We start from the raw sequence: 25068 nt of genomic DNA, 5'->3' as shown, positions 1-25068 counted from the left end.
CATTAAAAATCTTCCAAAATCACGGAGGAACAGGCACATTAATGAATTGTTGCTAGAACTGCGAGTCAGTAAAACCATTCTGGAAAGCAATTTGTAATCATGAAGATAAAATGGCTAAAATAAAAAATATGGTTAGACATATATTCCAAGGTCACTAACAAAAAGAAAGTTCTCATAAACATAAAAATAAGTACATCAATACTTTGTTGTGATAGCAAAGAACTAGAAAAACATCATAATATCCATCAATTGATGAACTAAATAAATTGTGGTATATGAAGGTAATAGACTATGAAGAGAGATGCCATTAATTCTTTCCTATACAACCAACTAAAATATATAATGAAATAATTTATCAATATAGTGACACATGGATGTTTTAAAAATGAATATTAAAAATAATAAATATAAGCATGATCCCAAAAAGGATATATGATTAGGCACCTCCTCTGAAATCTTTTCAGCATGTGGGATTTCCATCAGTAGAACACTACATGTATTGTCAATTTATTTTCTTTGTATTGATCACTTTGATATCAATGCCTTTTCTCTTCTTCTTTTCCTTTTATTAAAAATTTTTTATGAGAAAAGCCTTTTCAGGAGTAGACAGGAAGAAGAAATACAGGACAAAACTTAGGCAATGTAAAAACAAGTGATATAAATACAAATCTATTTTTAAAAAGAAAAGTACCTCCAAGTACATTAAACACACAGACCTTTTTGTATTGATATTTGACTACTTCAAAATCCACCAAATCCTTCCTTTAAATATCATCATTTTTTTGTGTTTTTTATATGACTTCTTTCACATACTAGTAATTCTGTGATTAGTTATATACAGATTTTTTTTGAGGAAAAATACCACTTTGAGAGAGATGCCATGACTTCTTTCATATATAACCAACTAAAATAGAGAATGAAATAATTTATCAAAATTCTACCAAGTATTAGGCACAGGGTTAAGTGTTAATACTAGAAATACAAGCAAACAGGATTATCATCCAGAAAGTGAGTCAAAATACAAACAGACACTGGAAAAAGTAATACAAAGTGGATAAAGTAATTCACTTAAGGGTTAAGAAGATCTGAGTTCAATCCATTCCTAATAAAAATACTAGACAGGATAGGAATAAATAAGACTTTTCCTTAGAATTGTCAGAAGCATATATTTAAAACTGTCAGTAAGTATCATATGCAATGGGGAAAAACTGGAACCTTTCCCAGTAAGATCAGGAGTGAAGCAAGGCTGCCCACTATCACCATTATTATTCAATATTGTATTAGAAGCACTAGCTTCGACAATAAGAGTGGAGAAAGAGATTAAAGGAATTAGAGTAGGTAATGCGGAAACCAAACTATCACTCTTTACTGATGATATGATGGTATACTTAGAGAACCCCATAGATTCTGCTAAAAAGCTATTAGAAATAATTCATAACTCTAGCAAAGTTGCAGGATACAAAATAAATCCACATAAATACTCAGCATTGTTATACATCACCAACAAAATCCAACAGCAAGAGATACAAAGAGAAATTCCATTCAAAATAACTGTCAATAGAATAAAATATTTGGGAATCTATCTACAAAAGGAAAGTCAGAAATTATATGAGCAAAATTACAAAAAACTTTCCACACAAATAAAGTCAGATTTAAATAATTGGAAAAATATTAAGTGCTCTTGGATAGGCAGAGCAAATATAATAAAGATAACAATACTTCCTAAACTAATCTATTTATTTAGTGTTATACCAATCAGACTCCCAAGAAAATATTTTAATGATCTAGAAAAACTAACAACAAAATTCATATGGAAGAACAAGAGATCGAGAATCTCAAGGAAATTAATGAAAAAAAAAAAAATCAAATGAAAGTGGCCTAGCTGTACCTGATCTAAAACTATATCATAAAGCAGCAGTCACCAAAACTATTTGATATTGGCTAAGCAATAGATTAGTTGATCAGTGGAATAGGTTAGGTTCACAAGACAAAATAGTCAACTATAGCAATCTAATGTTTGACAAACCCAAAGATCCTAACTTTTCAGATAAGAATTCATTATTTGACAAAAATTGCTGGGAAAACTGGAAATTAATATGGCAGAAATTAGGCACGGACCCACACTAAACACCATATACCAAGATAAGATCAAAATGGGTCCATGATTTAAGCATAAAGAATGAGATTATAAATAAATTAGAGGAACATATGATAGTTTACCTCTCAGACTTGTGAAGGAGGAAGAAATTTGTGACCAAAGATGAACTAGAGATCATTATTGATCACAAAATAGAAAATTTTGATTACATCAAATTAAAAAGCCTTTGTACAAACAAAACTAATGCAAACAAGATTAGAAGGGAAGCAACAAACTGGGAAAACATTTTCACAGTTAAAGGATCTGATAAAGGCCTCATTTCCAAAATATATAGAGAATTGACTCTAATTTATAAGAAATCAAGCCATTCTCCAATTGATAAATGGTCAAAGAATATGAATAGGCAATTTTCAGATGAAACTGAAACTATTTTCACTCATATGAAAGAGTGTTCCAAATCACTACTGATCAGAGAAATGCAAATTAAGACAACTCTGAGACACCACTATACATCTGTCAGATTGGCTAAGATGACAGGAAAAAATAATGATGAATGTTGGAGGGGATGCAGGAAAACTGAGACACTGATGCATTGTTGGTGGAGCTGTGAACGAATCCAACCATTCTGGAGAGCAATCTGGAACTATCCCAAAAAGTTATCAAACTGTGCATATCCTTTGATCCAGCAGTGCTACTACTGGGTTTATACCCCAAAGAGATACTAAAGAAGGGAAAGGGACCTGAATGTGCAAAAATGTTTGTGGCAGGCCTGTTTGTAGTGGCCAGAAACTGGAAAATGAATGGATGCCCATCAATTGGAGAATTGTTGGGTAAATTGTGGTATATGAATATTATGGAATATTATTGTTCTATAAGAAATGACCAGCAGGATGAACATAGAGAGGCTTGGAGAGACTTAGATGAACTGATGCTAAGTGAAATGAGCAGAACCAGGAGATCATTATATACTTCAACAATGATACTGTATGAGGATGTATTCTGACAGAAGTAGATGAAGATCTAACTCAGTTTCAATTGGTCAATGATGGACAGAAGCAGCTACACCCAAAGAAAGAACACTGGAAAATAAATGTAAACTGTTGCATTTTTGTTTTTTTCCTGGGTTATTTTTACCTTCTGAATCCAACTCTTCCCGTGCAACAAGAGAACTATTCGGTTCTGCACACATATATTGTATCTAGGATATACTGTGATATATTTAACATGTATAGGACTGCTTGCCACCTGGGAGAGGGGGTGAAGGGAGAGAGGTAAAAAGTTGGAACAGAAGTGAATGCAAGGGATAACGTTGTAAAGAATTTTTTTTCAAAAAAAAAAAAAAAAGATCTGAGTTCAAATCCTGCCTCAATGCTTTGCTGTGTGCCACTGGACAAATCACTTATCCTCTCTATTCCTTTATCTATAAAATCAAAATAATAATAGCTAAGTCCCAGGGTTCTTATGAGAATCAAATGACATAATAGATGTAAAGTATCTGAAATCCCTAGTGTTAACTAAATTCTAGCTATTATTAATAATAAATTATATGTTCTATAAATAAATGAATCAAGTTTATTTGTTAATCTAGCTGATGATTAAAAAAAAAATCTAAGTCATCTGTTCAAAAAATTAGCCCAAACTTCTTAGAGTATATTGCTATTATTTAATTTTGACAATTAGTCACAACATATATATCATGCCAAACTACATAAGTTTTGGTAACAGCATGAATTTGCTAAGAATAAGGAGGCTGAAATATCCAATTAGTCCTAAAAATTTTTAATTCCAAATCTCTTGCTTATCCTTCAATTCACTATTCTGACTGGAAATGGGAATAAAAATGGTGTTATGTGGGCAAAAGAGTTGGGGAAAAGTTAGAATGATTAAAATTCTATGTAATCATATTTTCTCTGATGCAAACTATCCATGGAATGTTTGGATCTTCACAAATTCTCAAAATGTCTGAATTTCCAAAGTTATGTACTCTCAGATTCATAATCTTATGGATCATAGCATAGATCAGATACTATGAAAAAATTAAGTGCCTACATCAGTCAGGCAGGTAGATGATGTAGTAAATAGTATTAGGTTTGAAATGAAGAAGATATCTCTGTGAGTTCAAATCTTGCCTCAGACACTAACTGTGTAATACTGGGTAAGTCACCAAATGTTTGCCTCAGTTTTCTCATCTGTAAAATGAGCTGGAGAAGGAAATGGCAAAGCATTTCCTGTATTTTTGCCAAGAAAACTCTAAAGGGAGTCAAAAGAGTCGTGACTGAAAAACAAGTGAACATGTGATAGGCACTCACTGTGTTAAGTTAAGCACTGAGAATATAAAAAGAGGCAACATGTGAGGGACAGTCAGCACTAAGAATATAAAAAGAGGCAAAAGGCAAGGCAAAAACCGGCAAGTCAAGAAGGTTGAAGATTGAGAAAAACCTACCAGTTCCTTGGGGATAAACAAAAGAATGGCAACTTTGGGAAAAGAAAATTTACAGTACTTTTATTTTTTGCTAAACTTGGTAGAGAAGGGGAAGTCAATTTATAGAGTATTTTAGCTGAAATGATGAAGTCAAAAGTTAGACTACTATACATGGTCTTCTAACAGAGGTAAGTCAAAAAGGCAGGCAGGATAAATAAGACAGTAAAAATGAATGAGGAGTTTTTTGAGGAAAGGAGAAGGGCATATTTATTATAAGGAAGTAGCCAGTAAAAGGGAGAGATTGAAAATAAAGGATCAACTTCTTGGCAATACAATGATATAAGCAATTCTAAAAAACTCATAATAGAAAATGCTATACACAAAGAACTATGATATCTGCAGACTGAAGCATATTATTTTTCACATTACATGTTTTTTTCTTTCTCATGATTTTTTCCTTTCTGTTCTGATTCTTCTTTCACATGACTAACGTGGAAATATGTTTAATATGATTGTACAAATATAACTTCTATCAGATTGACTACTGTATTGGGGAGGGGGTAAAGGAAAGGGGAGAAAAAAATGGAAACCAAAATCTTATAAAAGTAAATTTCAAAAACCAAAAAAAAAAATTTTTTAATTAAAAAAAAAGAAATGAGCAAGTAGAAATGGAGGAAGAAATTGTGAAAGAAGATGATATGGAATGAGATCATCTGTGTACATAAAGAAGTTTAAAAAAAGCCTGGTCAGGAAGGACCACGTATTGTAATACGGGGGCTACTTGCCAGTGCTTGCAGGAAGTCTAACTCAGACCTGTAGAATGGATCTCTTCATGTGAGAGGATGATGATACAAGGAGACTAAGAGGCAGTTGCATTCTCTGACCTCCCCACTGAGAGGCAGTTGTGTTGTCTGAACTCTCTCCTCTTCCCTCTCCCTCCAATTTATTTCATTCCCAGTCCACAAGCAACACGTGTGTCAGTAAAGGCTGCTTTGCAACTCCTTCAGATGTTACGATTCACAGCCATGGAGAATCTTGGAGAATTGACCTGCCCCTTCTCTTGGGCATGATCCTTAACAACCATGTCTTTGTATGAGGCAGGGTGAAGGAGATAATCTTAGAAAGTAGCTGGGTGACATAGGACAGAGGAGAGAAAAGCAAAGTCTTGGTAAATGGTCTCAATGTTTCAATGAACTACAAAGCAAGATTCTCAGCTGAGTGATGTGGAAAGTTAGCTTAAAGGAGGGATGATTTAAGGAGGAAATTTAAAGAGGAAATGAAATGAAAGGTTTCAGTCATTGTGGTAACTAAGTGAGGAATGAGTTCAATCATTCAATCAATCAATAAACATTTATTAAATGCCTACTCTGTACCAGATACTGTGCTAAGCACTGGAGATTAAAAAAAAAAAAAAAAAAAAAAGGAAGCAAGAGAGAGTCCTTGCCCTCAAGGAACTTACAAACTAATGTATCTTACAAACAATCTTGACTTACTTAATGAAGTGTAGAAAGTGTCACTGTACCAATGACACTCTAATTCTAGTCAGCACATTTTCATGAATTTTACTATCTTTCTTCAACAGCATGAAATTAGATTTATATAAACAGATCAAGAATTTTCAATTTCAAAGTTGTGAACACTTCCCCCGATTCTACAAACTATAACCAATTTGTAACTTAATTTAATAGGCAAGTCTTTAAAAATGCCTAGGGCTCAGAGAAATTAAATTAACAACTTGTCCATGGTTGGGCAATGAATATCAGAGATTGAATTTTAATTTGGAATCCAGCATTCCCTCTGCACTGAGGATTTGTTTTTTTATTTAGCAGAAATTAAATTTGTTTAATCCTTCACTGTCATCATGTGATCACTGCTATAAATTTCATTTAACCATTTTCCTTTCATTCTACTTAGGGCAAAATGTGGTTCCTAAGGCCACTAGATTGGCTTTCCCTACCTTGCCAAACTTTACAAAAATTTTCTCTTCCCAAAGCTGCTCACCCATGATTCATTCACAAGAAACTGATGATAGGTTAGAATATGTGCATCTGATAAAGTGATTTACTATTAAATGTAATTAAAAGACTTCTAGACAGGGAAAATTGCACCAAATGTATGTATGTATTATCATCCAAATTCTTGAAAGAAAAATTAAAAGAGTTACAGAAAGAAAAAGACAGTAAAACCATGCTAATGGGGGAACTTCAATTTACCCTTCTCGAGCCAAGATAAATCTAACTATAAAATAAACAAGAAAGAAGTCAAAGGTATGAAAGAAGTTTAGAAAGTTAAATATGATAGACCTTTAGAGTCCAGCTTCTAAAACATGGTTTGCAACCTTACATGGGGTCTCATAATTGAACGTGGGGGTCATGAAATTATGATTATATTATCAGTAAAAATTTAATTTGTATACCTATTATATATACTTATATACTGGCCATCACATAAAAATTTCTCAAGTGAAAAGGGGTCACAAATGGAAAAAGTTTAAGAAGCTCTGCTTAAGAGAATATTGAATGGATGGGGCAGCTAGGTGGCACAGTGGATAAAGAACTAGCCCTGAAGTCGTGAGGACTTGAGTTCAAATCTAGTCTCAAGACACTTAACACTTCCTACCTTTGTGACTCTGGGCAAGTCACTTAACCCAAATTGCCTTGGTGGGAAAAAAAAAGAGAGAAAGAGAGAATACTGAATAGAAATAAAAAGAAATATAACTATTCTCAGCTATTTATGGCATTTTCACAAAAATTGACCATGTAAAGGCATAAAAACCAATACAAATATAGAAAATAAGAAATATTAAGAACATCTCTTTATGACTCTAATATCAATAAAGGGTCATTGAATTAAAAATTAATAAGAAACTAAAAAATCTAATCCCAAAAAATGAATCAAAAAATAAATCACAGAAATAATCAATAATTTAATTAAGGATAATGACAACAATGAAACAACATATTAAAATATGTGGAATATAATCAAAGCAGTATTTGTGGGAAAATTCATTTGTCTAAATGCTTATATCAATAAAACAAAGAACAAATAAAAAAAATAAACATGCTACTGAAAAACTAGAGAAAATAAAACTAAAACTCCAATAAATATCAAAATAGAAATCCTGAAAATTCAAAGGAAACATTAGCAAAACTTAAAGTTAAAAAAAAAATCACTGAAATAATAAAAAAAGGAGGTAATTTTATGAGGAGAAAAAACCCAATATAATAGATCAATCATAGAGATTTTTAGAAACACAAAATATCAAAGCTTGAAATAATAAAAATAATTTAGTTGAACATTTCATTTTACAAATTAAAAAACTAAGATTGGTTCTCAGGACAAAATAGTCAATATGCTATAGTTATTTTTGTGTTTGACAAACTCAAAAACCCCAACTTTTGGGATAAGAATTCACTATTTGACAAAAACAGCTGGGAAAACTGGAAACTAGTATGGCAGAAACTAGACATTGACCCACATCTAACACCATATACCAAGATAAGATCGAAATGGGTTCATGATTTACACATAAAGAGTAATATTATAGATGTGTGGAGAAGGAAGGAATTTGTGACCAAAGAAGAAATGGAATAATACAGACAAGATTAGAAGGGAAGCAACAAACTGGGAAAACATTTTTACATTTAAGGGTTCTAATAAAGGCCTCATTCCTAGATTACATGGAGAATAGACTCAAATTTATAAGAATTCAAGCCATTCTTCAACTGACAGATAGTCAAAAGACACAAACAGACAATTTTCAGATGAAGAAATCAAAACCATTTCTAGTCATATGAAAAAAGTGCTCTAAATATTATTGATCAGAGAAATGCAAATTAAAAACTCTGAGATACCACTACATATCTCTCAGATTGGCTAAGATGATAGGAAAAGATAATGACAGATGCTGGAGGGAATATGGGAAAACTGGGACACTAAGACGTTGTTGGTGGAATTATTAACAGATCTAGCCATTCTTGAGAGCAATTTAGAACTATGCTCAAAAGGTTATCAAACTGTGTATAGCCTTTCATCCAGCAGTGTTTCTACTGGGCTTATATTCTAAAGAGATCTTAAAGGAGGGAAAGGGACCCACATGTGCAAAAATGTTTGTGGCAGCCCTTTTTGTAGTGGCCAGAAACTGGAAACTGAGTGGATGCCCATCAGTTGGTGAATGGAGGAATAAGTGATGTTATATGAATGTTATGGAATATTGTTCTGTAAGAAACCATCAGCAGGATGATTTTGGAGAGGCCTGGAAGATTTACATGAACTGATGCTAAGTGAAATGAGCAGAACCAGGAGATCATTGTACATGGCAACAACAATATCATACAATGGTCAATTCTGATAAACGTGACTCTTTCCAGCAATGAGATGACTGATACCAGTTTGACTTGTTCAGTGATGAAGAGAGTCATATACACTCAGAGAGAGGACTGTGGGAACTGAGTGTGGATCTCAACATAACATTCTCACTTTTGGTTATTTGCTTGCATTTTGTTTTCTTACTCATTTTCTTTCTTTTTTGATCTGATTTTTCTTATGCAGCAACATAATTGTATAAATATGTTTACATATATTGGATTTAACATATATTTTAACATGTATAACATATATTGGATTGCTTGCCATCTAGTGGAGGGGGTGGGGGAAAAAAGGAGAAATTTTGGAACGCAAGGCTAAGCAAGGGTCAATGTTGAAAAATTATCCATCCACATGTTTTCAAAATAAAAAGCTTTAATTAAAAAACAAAAAACAAAAAAATCTAAGATCAGGAGATATTACATGATTTACCCAAGGTAACCTTAGCAGTAATTGTGGGTTAAAATTAACTGCAGTTTAACATCATGCCATTTTCTTAGACTAAATCTATGATCTCACTATTATGCAGGACTCCCAATGTGGAAATCTCTACACATGCAGACCAACAGATGCTCTACAACAGAATTGCTTGAGAGCACTGAGACACCTAGAATTAAGTGATTTTACAAGTGGCAAAACATCAATTAACTCTCTAGCCAGTCCTCCAACATCATATAAAACAGTGATGTCAAACTCAAATAGAAATGGGCTCAAATAGGCCCACTAACTCTTACATAAAAATCTCTGTGGACCATATAGTGACATTTTTAAAATGTCATATTATTTATATTTTTCATATTTATTTTGTTAAATATGTCTTAATTATATTTCAGTATGTTCTGACTACATTTGAGGGTATTACAGCTGCACATGATCAGTTTAACACCTCTGTTGTAAAGCACTGGACTTATGAAATCCAATTCAAATCCTATTTTAGAGACTTATTTGTTGTGTGATCCTTCATCTCTTAAATTCTGTGTGCCTTAATTTCACATATAAAATGAGGGGGTTGTAATTGTTAATTTAAATTTAAATTTTAATTGTTAATCTAAAGTCTCTTTCAGCCTTTAGGCCCCCAATTAAATGACAGCTTATTAGATTCAAACCATTACTATAGCCTTTCAAGATCTTTGGGGATTCTAATTGTAACAACCTATACATTAGCTTTTGTCCCAGATTTCTGTTATCTAAAGTATGTCACCTATACTTTCATTCAAGTAATACTGAAAATACTCATCAGAGTTATAATCAGCATTCTATCAACCTTTGGGTTTCTTCATTCAAATAGATATGCATCATTTATCTATACTATCATCCAACCCACATCTTTCCATCTTGGCTACTATTGTATAAAATGCTTTTTGAAATCCAGATATATTATGTCTAAGGCCAATAATCTGCTGACATTTAATGACTTACCAAAAAAACCTAATCTGGCATGATATGTTCTTAATGAATCAGCATGAGTTTCCAGCAATCACTATTCCCCTAAGGGATCAATAACTAGATGCTATATTTTTAAATTAAAAATACATATCGTTATGCAGCAAAGTTTCCTGTATTAAAGTAGGATTTATTCTGATAGAAAATTTCTTCAATTGACTTTAGTTCAAATGGCATTTTATGCTTCCAAATACTCTAAATATTTATGAGTTTTCAACTCTATTTAAAGTCCCAAAGGATTCTACTGTCAAAATAATTTGAGAAACAATGGACTAGATAATATTAGTGCCACTGAATTATATAGTTTTTACAGGGTCTGTCCTAGTTGGCTTCCATGATTCTAATTTTGGAAATGGCAAGGTAATCAATAATAATCAGTTCTAACATTTTAAGAAAAGATATATTTGCCAATTAATGTAAAACATGTTATGTGAAGTAAGGATAACATAATGGGTTTGGTATTTTTATTTTTGGATTCCCCTAGATTTTCTTTTAAAATCTATTTTTCTAAGTGTGACAGTTAATAATTTAGGCCAAACTGAGGAAACATTTCTATTTAATAATAGAAGAAACAGAAAAAATTATTTTTACTCACCATTTCAAGAAATACATCTAATGCTTAATGTAAGGGGACATTTGAATTATTATTTGAATATATCAAACAGTCTGGATACTAGAAAGCCACTAGTTAACAAAATTGCCTAATATTTGTCCTCAGAAGACAATAAATATCAGGACATTAAAAGGTCATTATGATTCAATTCTTTACTTCTTTAAAACTTCATAGATCATAGATTTTATATTAGAAGGAACCTTAGAATCCATCTAATCTGACATCCTCATTTTACAGATAAGGAAACCATATATCAGAAACATTAAGTATCTTGCCCAGCTAGTTTCTGATATGGGATTCTGAACTCTAATAAAGAACATACTTTAACAACAAGCTTTAACAGATACTACCATATTTGAAAAAATTCAAATACAATTCTGACAAGAGATCGTGCCTCATAATTGCTTTCTGTGAATCAATAAAATTAAATATAAAGAGGCCTAACAACACCAGGTTGGCCATCTCCTAATAAATTACTTGGTCATAACAACACATAGGGAGGAAAAAAAATAATAGAAAATGGCCTTCAGCACCATATATTCCTTTTAATGTCAGCAACAATAGTGGTAGAACAGCAAAAAAAGAGAGAAAAAGTCACACAGCTTTGAACAATTTGTAAGCATAATTTCTGACACTCTAAAAATGAGATGCAATTTGCTGTTTTTTTTTTTTTTAAATGACCAACAAGTAGGCATACCACTACATGAAGAATGGAAGCTCTCAGTAAATTAAGCCAGAGCAAAGAAACAAAGTTAGGTAAATGAAAGGATAGCTCACTGTAGATGACTGGCATCTTTAATGTATAATCAAATAAATGCTCCACAACATTTGCTCCTTCTGCCTTCATGGCCTGTTGGGACAAATTGTTCATATCTGCATATTCCTTCTGGGAAACTTTTATATGCTTGGTATAGATAACCCTTCCGCCTACCCACACTTCTGCATAATGTGTTAAAGGAACACTAGTACCTCTGGTATTAGGGCTGCCAAGCCCTTTCTCAGGACTACTTTTTACTTGTGGTATCCACCTGCCAGCCAATTCTCATCTATGGCTAAAAGAAGCTGTACCATACATAGTGACCACACTTCAGTAAAACTATTTTGGAAAATTAGTTTAATCAGACCTCAAGACTGTCAGATGGAGAGTGTGGAGTTGGGGTGGGGGGAGGAGAGACAGGGAGGGAGCAATTATTTGGTTAGACATCAAAGATGCCAGTCATTTACTGTATCCTGAGACACTGACAATCAATTTAACTTCTATCTATCTACTGAACTTCAATGATTCTGGAAGACTGAGAGCAATGACTTTGTGCAACCCTGTTTCACTTAAATCCAATTTATGTGCAAGTCAAAAGATATGACCCATACCATTTTATCAATTTTATCCACCTTGAAATCCAATGGCAACAAGCAAGTGAAGAAGCAGGTATGGATACACTGGGAACTGTAGTCACAATCCTGCACATAGGCAACCTAGGCTGCAATTTTACATTCTTACTGAATTAAAGCAGCAATGGGATTCAGTAAACCCCAGGTATCCAAGAATTTGTTAGGACCATGTCATTCACCTCCTGGCATGGCTTTTAGAAAAAAGTACCCTAAAAATTGTCTGCTTCACCTAACCTAATCCTAGTCTTCTTATTGCAGCAGGAAGAAATCCTGCCCTTTGCATGAAACACAAAAAGCCTGTAATTCTGGATGATTTTAAAGCCAGAATAGGCACAGACTATCAGGTATAGCAGGGAGTTCCTGTGGGGAATAGTCACAAACATCAACAGTAATGGTCACTTACTACTGAAGACTTAATCAACATGTCATGACCTTCGCATATAAATATTTGTCTTCCATTTAGCTAAATGCAATAAAAATTCATGGGAGGCCTTCCCACAGCAAATCACAGCAAACACTAGCATTTAATAGACTATATGACTGTAAGTAAAGAGAAAGATAGGATGTGAGAGTAACAGAGTAGTGGACCGATTATAGACACATAATATTCATATTCAACAAAAGTGGCAAGGTCTACCAGAAGATAATGTCAACAGATTAAGAGCACTACTCCGAGCAGGAAGTTTGTTGTTAACATGTAGGGAAAACTGAGCCAACACATGGCTGGCACATAGAGCAGAAAAGGAGTGGGCTGTTTTCAGAGATTTGGTAAACAGCATTGCATTTACTCATTTAGGCCAGAAGATTCACAAATATTAGGATTGGTTTGAAGAAAATGATTGTGAAATTCAGAAGTTACTAAATGAAAAATGAGAATTCCCCAGAGTTTACCAGCAGGACAGTTAATTCACCTCTAAAAAGGCAATATTTAACTTCATCAGAAGTGCAAGCAAAATTTAGATACAGCTCAGTGAAAAAGCAGATACTGTTTTATCTGATAGTGATTTTATACTGATAGTAACAACCAAAGAGTTTTTATTTGCCTTGAAGACTATTTATGGGTCAAAGATCTATGGTAAAGTTCAACTACTTAGTGGAATCACTGATCAGTGATAAGGACATGATTTAAAGAGATGGGCTGAACATTTTCTCAGTGTCTGAGACAAACTGTCATTAACCAAGGCTGAAGCCAATGATTGTTTACCTCAGGTTGAAGTTAATCCCTCTCTAGCCAAAATTCCAACTGAAGAACAGATTTGAATGCCATAAGGTCCTTTTCATATGGCAAAGTGTTTGGTATTGATTCTAGTGCAGGCAACATTTATAAGGCAGGGGGCATCATACAAAAGCTCACTAAACTCTTCTGGATTAAATGGCAAGAGAAGAGTTATCCCTTAAAAATTCAAGGTTACTTCTACTGTTCATCTGTATAAAAGAAAAAGAAATGGTGGTACTGTGACAACCAAAAGGAGATCTCTCACTTAGCCATCAACAGCAAGATTCTTGCCAGAGTTCTCCTTGAAGGGCTGATTCTTTACCTGGAGCCAGTGTTGCTTCAGAAATGCTGAGGAACGGTTGTTATGGTGTTTGCTGCCCCCCCAACTCCAGAAAAAATGCCTGGAGCTGAACAGAGGTCTATATACAATATTCATCAATCTGACTAAAGTTGTTGATACTGTCAATCTTTATAAAAGCTTGGGGAAGATATAGCCAAATTTGGTTGTCTGGAAAATCAGTTTCATGATTACATAGTTGCATGGTTTCTGGATAATGGATGATGATGCTTTTAAGTTTTTCCAAAGAAGTAAAGCAAGGCCATGTGTTTGCTCTCATACTTTTAGCATGATGTTTTTGGTGATGCTGTCAGATATCTTTAATGAGAATGAAAATGGCATCAAGGTCAGCTACTGCTGATAAATTATTTAGCTTGAAAGGCTACAAGCCAAGTATAAAGTAGAGAGAGAGCTGGTACACAATTTTTTGTCCATAGATGATTAGGCACTCAATGTGGCCCCTAAGATTGAAAGAGTATGGATTAATTCTCTGTTGGCAAGGTTAATTTTGGCCTGACAATTAACACCAAGAAAACAGAGCTTCTCCACCAGCCAGGATCATACCATCCATATGTGCAATCATCAGTTACAGCCCCTGGAGAAATTCTAAATGCTGTGGATAGGTTCATTTACCTTGGCAGTATGCCACAGGTACACAAAGAAAATGAAGTTGAGACATACATTGCCAGAACTAACTCAATTTCTGGGAAGCTCCAGGAGGAAAGTATAGAGAGAAGACATATTAGGCTGTCTACCAAACTGAAGGCCTAAATAGTCACTGTCCTAGTCTCATTGTTATATACCTATAAAACCTGACAGTCTCCCACAGTCATACCAGAAATGTGAACCACTTCAATCTAAACTGTGTTAGGAAGATTCTGAAGATCACTAGGCAAAATAAACTACTAGATATTGAGGTCCTTTTCTTGCCAAGCATTCAAACCCTACTGCAGAGAAAGCAATACTGATGTCTGCAGGCTAAACATGCATTTGCCTAAAAGCCTCTTTTATGCAGAACTCACACAAAGTAAACATTCACATGCAATTCAGAAGTAATACAAGGACATTCAGGATCTTTCTGAAAAACTTTGAAATTGATTGTGAGAATTGATTATATGGCGCAGAGTCACCTAGTATAACATTAACTGCATAAAAGAAGGCAGTGTGCTCTGTGAGTAAGCACAACTTCAGTAGCTCAAAAGAAAGGTGAGATATGAAAATTTAGAAACATCTCCATTCCAAATGCTCATGTACTTCTCAACTCATAATAATCTGATTACCCATAGCTGGACATACTATACATTGATCCCAAAGTAAAGATGTTATTTGGATCCTCCTCAAGTGCAAAAAAAAAAGAATAGCACCACCACTGTTAGTGTTCCATCTATGATGAAATGGCACTAATTAAGCCACAGAAGGAAAAAGGGTACTGAATATAAACTCTAAATAGCAAAAAGAATATAACGCTATAATTTATTGATATTTTCTTCTGAAGTCATGACAGATGCTAGAATGTCTTCCCTGCCTATATCTAAGAGCTGGATTCTCTAGAGTAGACAAAAGAGCACTTTCAACAAAGGACTCTTTATATAACAATGTACTAACTTTTACTATGTTTTAAAGCAACAATTGCTACTACTTATACCATTTTCTAGAGCAAACAATTGCTTAACAAGACTAGAGCTGAATTTGTTTTAATTCATTTACTATATATTTGTGCTGATCTATATTCTGAGGTAGAATAAGAGAAGAGATTGTTATTGAAAGAATTTAACCAACCTTAACTTTTGATCTCATTGACATTTACAGGTCCTTTAAAATTTTACAATGCTTTTCTGATGGGAATGTTATTAATGAAACAAAAAAGAACAAATAAGTTTATAAATGACACTATAATGACCAGAATTAATTCTGCCTTGTTTTTATTTAAAATGACGAATTTTACTTTTAACTTTTAAAACTGGTATACTAGCTTCTATTGAATTAATGAATTTACTTGCACTTCTACCTCACATTAGGCACAGTCAAGTAATGCCAATGTTGTTCTTGTTCTCTATGATATCAATGAAAGATTATCTCTGTCTTTTCATCAAAATATGATTTTCAGGAGTAAAAAATTATCAGCATTTGTAAATTTAACTTGTTTATGTTAAACCCCAAGGTGTAAAGAAATAGAGGTAGTGATAAATAACAAACCTCGTACATAGGAATTTCCATCCACCACAAACAAACCACTCTATCCCTCTTCTTCTGTAAGTTATTCGGGCTCTTGGTAATGTATGATAATCACTTTCATCATTTTCAAAACCTTCTTCAGACATCATTAGTGGCATTTCATCCAAATGGGTGGATTCATCTTCTAGTTGATATCTATTTAAAGAAAAAAAAAAAGAAAAAAGAAAAAAAAATTAGTAAAAAAATACAAAACAGCCACCCATGCTTTTGCTTTATTCTGCTACTTTTTAATTTTTTAATAGGTTTTTATTTACAAAACATATGCATGGGTAATCTTTCAACACTGACCCTTGCAAAACCTTCTGTTTCAACTTTTCCCTTCCTTCTGACCAACCCTTCCCCTAGATGGCAGGTAGTCCAATACACATTAAATATGTTAAAGTATATGTTAAATCCAATATATGCATGCATATCTATACAGTTATCTTGTTGCACAAGAAAAATAGGATCTTATTCTGCTACTTTTAAAATCAAATTCCCTACTCACACATAACCCCATAAACAATTTAGTGGGTAACACAATTATTTACTATGTATTTCCACGTTTGGTAGTCCTGATATTTCTACTGTTGCCCAACCTGACAAGAAGTAATTGCTACCCCTCAACTTCCACATATTTCCCAGAAGAAACATATGATATTATTGGAAAAAATGCTGAAACTTAGAGACAAAAGATAAAGAGTATTCAAGTGTTGGTTTTGACATTTAAAATTTGTTTGAAGCTGAACAAATCCATTAACCTTTCTTAGGCTAAATATTATTTTCTGTAAAATGGGGATAAATACTATTTATACTATCTATCTCACAATACTACTGTAAGAAAAAAAATTGCAAATGTTAAAGTATTACATAAAATTGAGTTATTATATTCAACACTAATAGTTTATTATCTTATTCTTCAACATTAGATGTATGAACATAGCAACTCTATCAGCATATTGGAAAAAAGGAATGGATTTGTTTAATATTTAAATTATTATTTTCAAGATTAGATTTATAATAATAAAAGTTTCTATTGGCCAAGCATGAACACATAAAATGACTGTGGGCCATCTAGCAAAAATCATCAGAAAATTTTTCAAAATATTAACCTCTTTCTCAGTAAAGGAAATATGAAATGTCCAACTCCAAATGTATGCTACTCTGTAGCCTTATTTTAATAAATTTTTAATGAGTGTCATAATTACACATCACACAGACATACACGCACGCACACACATACCCCTTCTTTAAAATTCTTTTTAAAGTAAGGCATTCAGAGTAACTTAAGAATACAAGATAAGATATTTAAAGATGGAAGTACCTCAAAAACAACCTCTCCTTGATTAGTGAGTCAACTAGGCAGTTACTTAGCACTTATTTAAGTGCCTACTTTGTGTCAAGCACTGTACAAAGCACTGAGAATACAAAGAAAGGCAAAAAAAAAAAAAAATAGTCTCTGTCATCAAAAAGCTCTTCATCTGATAAGAGGGAAAGAATGCAAATAATCCTGTACAAATCAGATACAAACAGAGGGAAGGCATAAGATTAAGAAATACTTCTTACAAAAGGTGGACTTTAGCTTAGGTGGGAAAAATACCAAAGAAGCTGGAGGGCTGCAATAAAAAGAAAGATCATTTCAGGAATGAGGGGTTTAGTAAAAGTTAGAGAGCACACACTGAAAAGATACAGAGTTGGAACATGGAGTGTCTTCTGCAAGAAATAGAAAGGAGGCCAAGATCTTCAGATCACAGAATATCTGGAAGGTAGTAAGGTACAAAAAGACTTGAAAGTTAGGAAGATGCCAGATCATAAAAGCTTTAAAAGTCAGAGAATTTTATCTGATCATGGAAGCAATTTGAATAGGAGGTATATTGAATAGGAGGTATTATGATCAGATCTATCTTTAAAAAAAAAATCTATTTGGTGAGAGGAGAATTAAAGTGGAAAGAGAAATTAAGGCACATCAACCAGTTGAGTATTGCAATATATCTACAAAGTAGTTAGGGTCCTGCATAAGGGTGGCCACAGTGTCATAAGAGAAAAGGCAGAGAGCATTACAAAGTTAGAAATAACAGATCTTGACAACTAATTGGATAAAGGAGATGAAAGAATGAGAGGTTCTGAAGTAGCAATTATTACTAACTGATAGAATGGTGGTATACTCTGTAGTGATACAGAAGTTAGGGATCAGACAGGTATGGGGAGAAAAGATTATGAGTTCAGTGCTTGACATGAGTTTAGGATGTCATTGGAAGGGGGCGTGGAGCCAAGATGGCGAAGAAGGCACATGCGACTTTCTAAGTCCTCTCATTCCCCTCATAACCAACCATTTAATTCAGCCTCAAAAATAGCTCTTCACTGCTTAAATTCATGAATATTAAAAGCACTACAACTTACAGTCAATCTGGAAGATCGCCAGGAAAGGTTTGTCCTAAAGGGCCAGGAACAGACTAGAGCAAGCAGCGAGATACTAGGGTCCTGAATAGACCGGGGCGGGGGTGATCTCTGTGGCTAAAGAAGTTATAGAAACAACCCTGCTATAGGCTAACTGCTCTGCCTTGACTATAAAGCAGTAAACTGGCAGAGAAATTAAAGCCTAAAACAGAGGGTACTCTAAAAAATGCCAGAACCTAACGAGATCTGGCTGTAACCATTCAAACCCAGAAGTGACTCAGGCAGATTGTAACGCAGCCCTGCAGCCACATCCTGCAGTTCAGGCTTTTGAGGGGGGGCAGTTACAAATCTGCACGGCAGGGGGGCACAGCCTGGGCAGCCTCTAATGGGCACAGTGCAGGGCTCGGCCTGGGGCAATAGAACTTCCCCGGCAGACTGTGCTTCCTGGGGCAGAGACACTTCTGGTCCCTGCAAATCCTTCACTGCTCAACTGCTAATACCCACAGCCCCAGGGCGGGCTTTGGCTTGGGGTGAAACTCACACTGCTCAGCATCTAGCCCCAGGGCAGTCATTATTTCACACAGTGGGGGTGCTTTGCAGGGCACTTTCCCAGTTTGGCCCTGCATGCCTGAGTTACTTCCTGGTAGGTAACTCTTTCCCAGAGCACTCCAGTACCTTGCTGCTTTTTGTAGCCAGCGAGCAGGACAGCTACCCGTCCATATACCTATCACTGCTCTGCAGAGGAAGCTGGTAACTCCTGGCTGTGAAGGCAGACCTTACAGGCTTTAAAAAAAAAATGAGTAAAAAAATCAAAAGGATGATTGATAGTTTCTATAAAGAAAGAGAACAGCTTTTCAACCCTGAAGAGACTAACAGCAGAGAATCTCCAGACAATTGTTGGTCCCCAATACAAAAGGCTCTCCTAGAAGAGACTATTAAAAACCTTAAAAGAGAACTAGAAGAAAAATAGAGAAAGGAAAGAGAAGCTATGCAAGAGAGTACAGAAAAGGCATATAACTCACTAAAAGAAAAAATTGGTAATGTGGAAAAAGAAAACAATTTAATGAAATGTGAATTGGAAAAGGTAAAAAACTCCCAAGGAGTGCAGGGAAACAGAATTTGTGAATTGGAAAAAAAAATAACTCACTAAAAAAAAAAAAAAAATTAGTGAAATGGAAAAAAAATCCATAGAGCAAAACAACTCAATTGGACATATACAAAAAGAAGAAAAAAAAGCTAACAGAACTGAACGAATAGAAATGACTATTGAGACATCAAGAATCAATCAAGCAAAACCAAAAAAAGAAAGATTGGGGGAAAAAATGTCAAATATTTACTTGGAAAAACAACAGACCTGGAAAATAGATCTAGGAAAGATAACCTGAGGATCATTGGACTACCCAAAAATTATAGTGAAAAAAAGAGTCTAGATACTATTTTACAGGAAATCATCAAAGAGAACTGCCCAGAAGTAATAGAACCGGAACGTAAAATAGGTGTTGAAAAAATTCATTGAACACCTTCTGAAAAAGACCCTAAAATAAAGACTCCAAGGAATATTGTGGCCAAATTTCAAAATTTTCAGACTAAAGAAAAATTTTTACAAGCAGCCAGGAAAAAATACTTCAAATACCGAGGTGCCACAATAAGGATCACCTGGCTGCCTCAACATTAAAGGATCAAAGGGCCTGGAATCTGATATTCTGAAAGGCAAAAGAACTTGGAATGCAACCAAGAATAAACTACTCAGCTAAGCTGAGCATTTTTTTCCATGGAAGAAGATGGACATTTAATGAAACAGAGGAATTCCATCTGTTTCTAAGGAAAAAAACAGACAAACAAAAAATTTGATCTCCAACAACAGGACTCAAGAAAGTAGAAAAAGGTAAAAGAAACTCTTGAGAACTGTATTTATGTTGTGGATATACATAAAAACCACATGTATAATTTGATTTTACTGATATAATATAAAAAAGGGAAGTAGAAATGGAAAGGGGAGAGTATCAGAAAAAGGGAAAAGGGGAGATAAAAAGAGGGAAACTACATGCAACAACGAGGCAAAGGAAACCTATCATATCTGAGGGAACTTAGAGAAGGTGAGGAACATTGTGTGAATCCTATTCTCATCAGAGTTGGCTCAAAGAGAAAATAATTTGGCATATTTGTTTTACAGGGAATCTTCTCTCACCTCATTAAAAAGTGGGAGAGGAAAAGGGAAAAGGAAAAAAGTACAAAGAGAAAGGTACAAGAAAGGGAAGGGATTCAAAGGGAGGAGTGGGGGATACTAAAGAGGGAGAGCTGCATGACGCAAGTGGGACCAATAAGTTCAATACTAGGGAAGGGGGGAAGGAGGGCAAGAAAAAGAAAAGCATAAGCTGGGGATATTAGGATGGCAGGAAATACAGAATTAGTAATTTTAATCATAAGTGTGAATGGGATGAACTCTCCCATAAAGAGGAGGCAGATAGCAGACTGGATCAAAAGTCAGAACCCTACAATATGTTGTTTACAGGAAACACATTTAAAACAGGGAGATACATACAGAGGAAAGGCAAAAGGCTGGAGTAGAATCTATTATGCTTCAGGTAAAGTCAAAAAAGCAGAGGTAGCCATCCTAATCTCAGATTAAGCAAAAGCAAAAATTCATCTAATTGAAAGAGATAAGGAAGGAAACTATATCTTGCTAAAGGATACTATAGGCAATGAAGCAATATCAATACTAAACATATATGCTCCAAGTGGCATAATATCTAACTTCCTAAAGTTAAGAGAGTCGCAAGAAGAACTAGACAGCAAAACTATAATAGTGGGAGATCTCAATCTTGTTCTCTGATTTAGATAAATCAAATCAAAAAACAAATAAGAAAGAAATTAAAGAGGTAAATAAAATATTAGAAAAATTAGGTATGATAGATCTCTGGAGAAAACTGAATGGTGACAGAAAGGAGTATACTTTTTTCTCAGCAGTTCATGGAACCCATACAAAAATTGACCATATAAGACCTCAAAATTAAATGAAGGAAGGCAGAAATAGTAAATGCTTTCTTTTCAGATCACGATGCAATAAAAACTACATTCAACAAAAAATTATAAAAAAAAAAACAAAATTAGGGGTAAACAGACCAAAAAGTAATTGGAAACTAAATAATCTCATCTTAAAGAATGATTGGGTGAAACAACAAATTATATACACAATTAATAATTTCATTCAAGATAATGACAGCGGTGAGACATCATACCAAAATTTGTGGGAGGGGAAATTTTATATCCTTAGAGGCTTACTTGAATAAAATAGAGAAAGAGAAGATCAATTAATTGGGCTTTCAACTTAAAAAGCTAGAAAAAGGCCAAATTAAAAACCCTCAATCAATTACTAAACTTGAAATTCTAAAATTAAAAGGAGAAATTAATAATATAGAAAGTAAAAAAACTATTGAACTAATAAATAAAACTAAGAGTTGGTTTTATGAAAAAACCAATAAAATTGATAAACCTTTAGTAAATCTAATTAGAAAAAGGAGAGAGAAAAATCAAATTAATAATCTTAAAAATGAAAAGGGAGAACTTTTCACTAATGAAGAGAAAATTAAAGAAATAATAAGGGGTTACTTTGCCCAACTTTATGCCAATAAATTTGATAATCTAAGCAAAATGGATGACTACTTCCAAAAATATAGGCTTCCCATATTATCAGAGGAGGATGTAAATTGCTTAAATAGTCCCATTTCAGAAAAAGAAATAGAACAAGCAATTAATCAACTGCCTAAAAAAAAAATCTCCAGGACCAGAAGGATTTACATGTGAATTCTACCAAATATTCAAAGAACAATTAGCTCCAATGCTTTATAAACTATTTGAAAAAATAGGGAATGAAGGAATCCTACCAAATTCCTTTTATGACACAAGACATGGTACTGATACCTAAACCAGGTAAGTTGAAAACAGAGAAAGAAAATTATAGACCAATCTCCCTAATGAATATTGATGCTAAAATCTTAAATAAGATATTAGCAAAAAGACTACAGAAAATCACGCCCAGAATAATACATCATGATCAAGTAAGATTTATACCAGGAATGCAGGGCTGGTTCAATATTAGGAAAACTATCAGTATAATTGGCCATATTAATAATCAAGTGAACAAAAACTATATGATCATCTCAATAGATGCAGAAAAAGTATTTGATAAAAATCCAACATCCATTCCTATTAAAAACACTTGAGAGTACAGGAATAAATGGACTTTTCCTTAAAATAACCAGTAGCATCTATTTAAAACCAGCAGTAAACCTCATATATAAAGGGGACAAACTACAACCATTCCCAATAAGATCAGGAGTGAAATAAGGCTGCCCACTATCACCGTTACTATTTAATATTGTATTAGAAATGCTAGTTTTGGCAATAAGAGCTGAGAAAGAGATTAAAGGAATAAGAATAGGCAATGAGGAAACCAAATTATCACTCTTTGCTGATGATATGATCGTATACTTAGAGAACCTCAGAGATTCTACTAAAAAGCTATTAGAAACAATCCACACCTTTAGCAAAGTTGCAGGACACAAAATAAACCCACATAAGTCATCAGCATTCTTATATATCACTAACAAAATCCAACAGTTAGAGTTACAAAGAAAGAGAAATTCCATTTAAAATAACTACTGATTGTTTAAAATATTTAGGAATCTATCTGCCAAGGGAAAGTCAGAAACTTTATGAGCAAAACTACAAAACACTTTCTACACAAATTAAGTCTGATCTAACCAACTGGAAAAATATTAAATGCTCTTGGATAGGGCGAGCAAATATAATAAAGATGACAATACTACCTAAACTAATCTATTTATTTAGCATTTTACCAATCAGACTCCCAAAAAACTATTTTGATGACCTAGAAAAAATAACAACAAAGTTCATAAGGATGTCTATGGAATATCCAGATTCATATATCTAAAAGGCAGTTGGACACATAAAACTGGAGGTTGGGAGAGGAATAAGAGCTAGAAAAGTAGAATTAAATCATTTTAACAGATTATAATTAAAATGACCTAAATCTTATAGTTGAAGAACTGAGGGCCAGAGAGGTGAAATGACTTCTTTAATATTACAAAAAACAGCATTTAAACCCCAGTCCTTTGATATAAGAAGCAATTAAATGTTAAGAACTCATATAAATGTTAAATTATTGAATTCTGTTATCCCTTTCCATTTTATGAGTAAATTCGTACTATTAATATTGTCAGTTATGATAATTAATTGGGAGGAAAGGAAGGAAAGAAATTATACATATATATATATATATATCCTATATATAGGTGTATATATATACACACACACAATAATATTCTAGAAAGAAGATGAGAAAATGTCTTTTTGCAAGTCATTTAAGCACCATGACCCTCAATTTTCTTATCTGTAAAACAAGGATTTTGTATTAGAAAGCCTCTGAGATGTTTATGATCCTACACAACCTCCCTCTAATAATTACTGGCCTGGAAGCGTAGCCAAGGTAGGAGAAATAATAAAGTTACTAAATACAATGATAACAACGAGACAATATACAAGAATGTCTGAGATGTAGACAAAGCCATACTGAGATAGAGACAGATAGAAAGAGGGAGAAAGAGGTTTTAACGAACAAAAGAAAGAATAAATTTTTTTTTAATTTTGAATTTTACTTTATTTTATTATTTTTATTTTATTAAAGCTTTTTATTTACAAAACATATGCATGGGCAATTTTTCAACACTGACCCTTGCAAAACTTTATATTGCACATTTTCCCCTACTTCTCCCTATGCCCTCCCCTACATGTCAGCTAGTCCAATACATGTTAAATATGTTAAAATATATGTTAAATCCAATATATGTACACATATTTATACAGTTATCTTGCTGCATAAGAAAAATTAAATCAAGAAAGAAAAAAAAAAAAAAAACCTGAGAAAGAAAACAAAGTGCAAGCAAACATCAAAAAAAGCGTGAAAATGTTATGTTGTGATTCACACTCAGTTCCCACAGTCCTCTCTCCGAGTGTATGTGACTCTCTTCATCACTGAATAACTGGAACTGGCCTCAATCACCTCATTGTTAGAGTCACATTCATCAGAATTGACCATCATCTTACCTTGGTGCGGCCATGTAAGATGATCTGGTTTTGTTCACTTCACTGTGCATCAGTTCATGTAAATCTCTCCAGGCCTCTCTAAAATCATCCTGCTAATTGTTTCTTATAAAACAATAATATTCCATAACATTCAGATACCGTAACTTATTCAGCCATTCTCCAGCTGATGAGCATGCACTCAGTTTCAAGTTTCTTGCCATTATAAAAATGACTGCCACAAACATTTTTATACATGTGGGTTCCTTTCCCTCCTTTAAGATCTCTTTGGGATATAAGCCCAGTAGAAACACTGCTGGATCAAAGAGTATGCACAGTTTGATAACTTTTTGAGCATAGTTCCAAAGTGCTCTCCAGAATGGATGGATCCTTACAATTCCACCAATAATGTATCAGTGTTCCAGTTTTCCCACATCCCCTCTAACATTCATCAATATCTTTTCCTATGACC

The 25068-nt window shown here is 33.8% G+C and overlaps 1 protein-coding gene across 2 annotated transcripts in view; it reads right to left on the bottom strand.

Moving 5' to 3' along the window:
* Window positions 1–25068, bottom strand: part of ATP9B (ATPase phospholipid transporting 9B (putative)) — a 431234-nt gene that overhangs the window by 379457 nt on the left and 26709 nt on the right. For both annotated transcript variants that reach the window (XM_051970555.1, XM_051970554.1), the window contains exon 2: window positions 16080–16253. In XM_051970555.1, the coding sequence (XP_051826515.1) occupies window positions 16080–16253 (174 nt within the window). The remainder of the gene's footprint in view (window positions 1–16079; window positions 16254–25068) is intronic.

Source organism: Antechinus flavipes, chromosome 1, assembly GCF_016432865.1.
Source record: "Antechinus flavipes isolate AdamAnt ecotype Samford, QLD, Australia chromosome 1, AdamAnt_v2, whole genome shotgun sequence".
NCBI classification, from domain to species: Eukaryota; Metazoa; Chordata; class Mammalia; order Dasyuromorphia; family Dasyuridae; genus Antechinus; species Antechinus flavipes.
The sequence above is the reverse complement of the archived record's forward strand: the minus strand, read 5'-3'. Positions and strand labels throughout refer to the sequence as shown.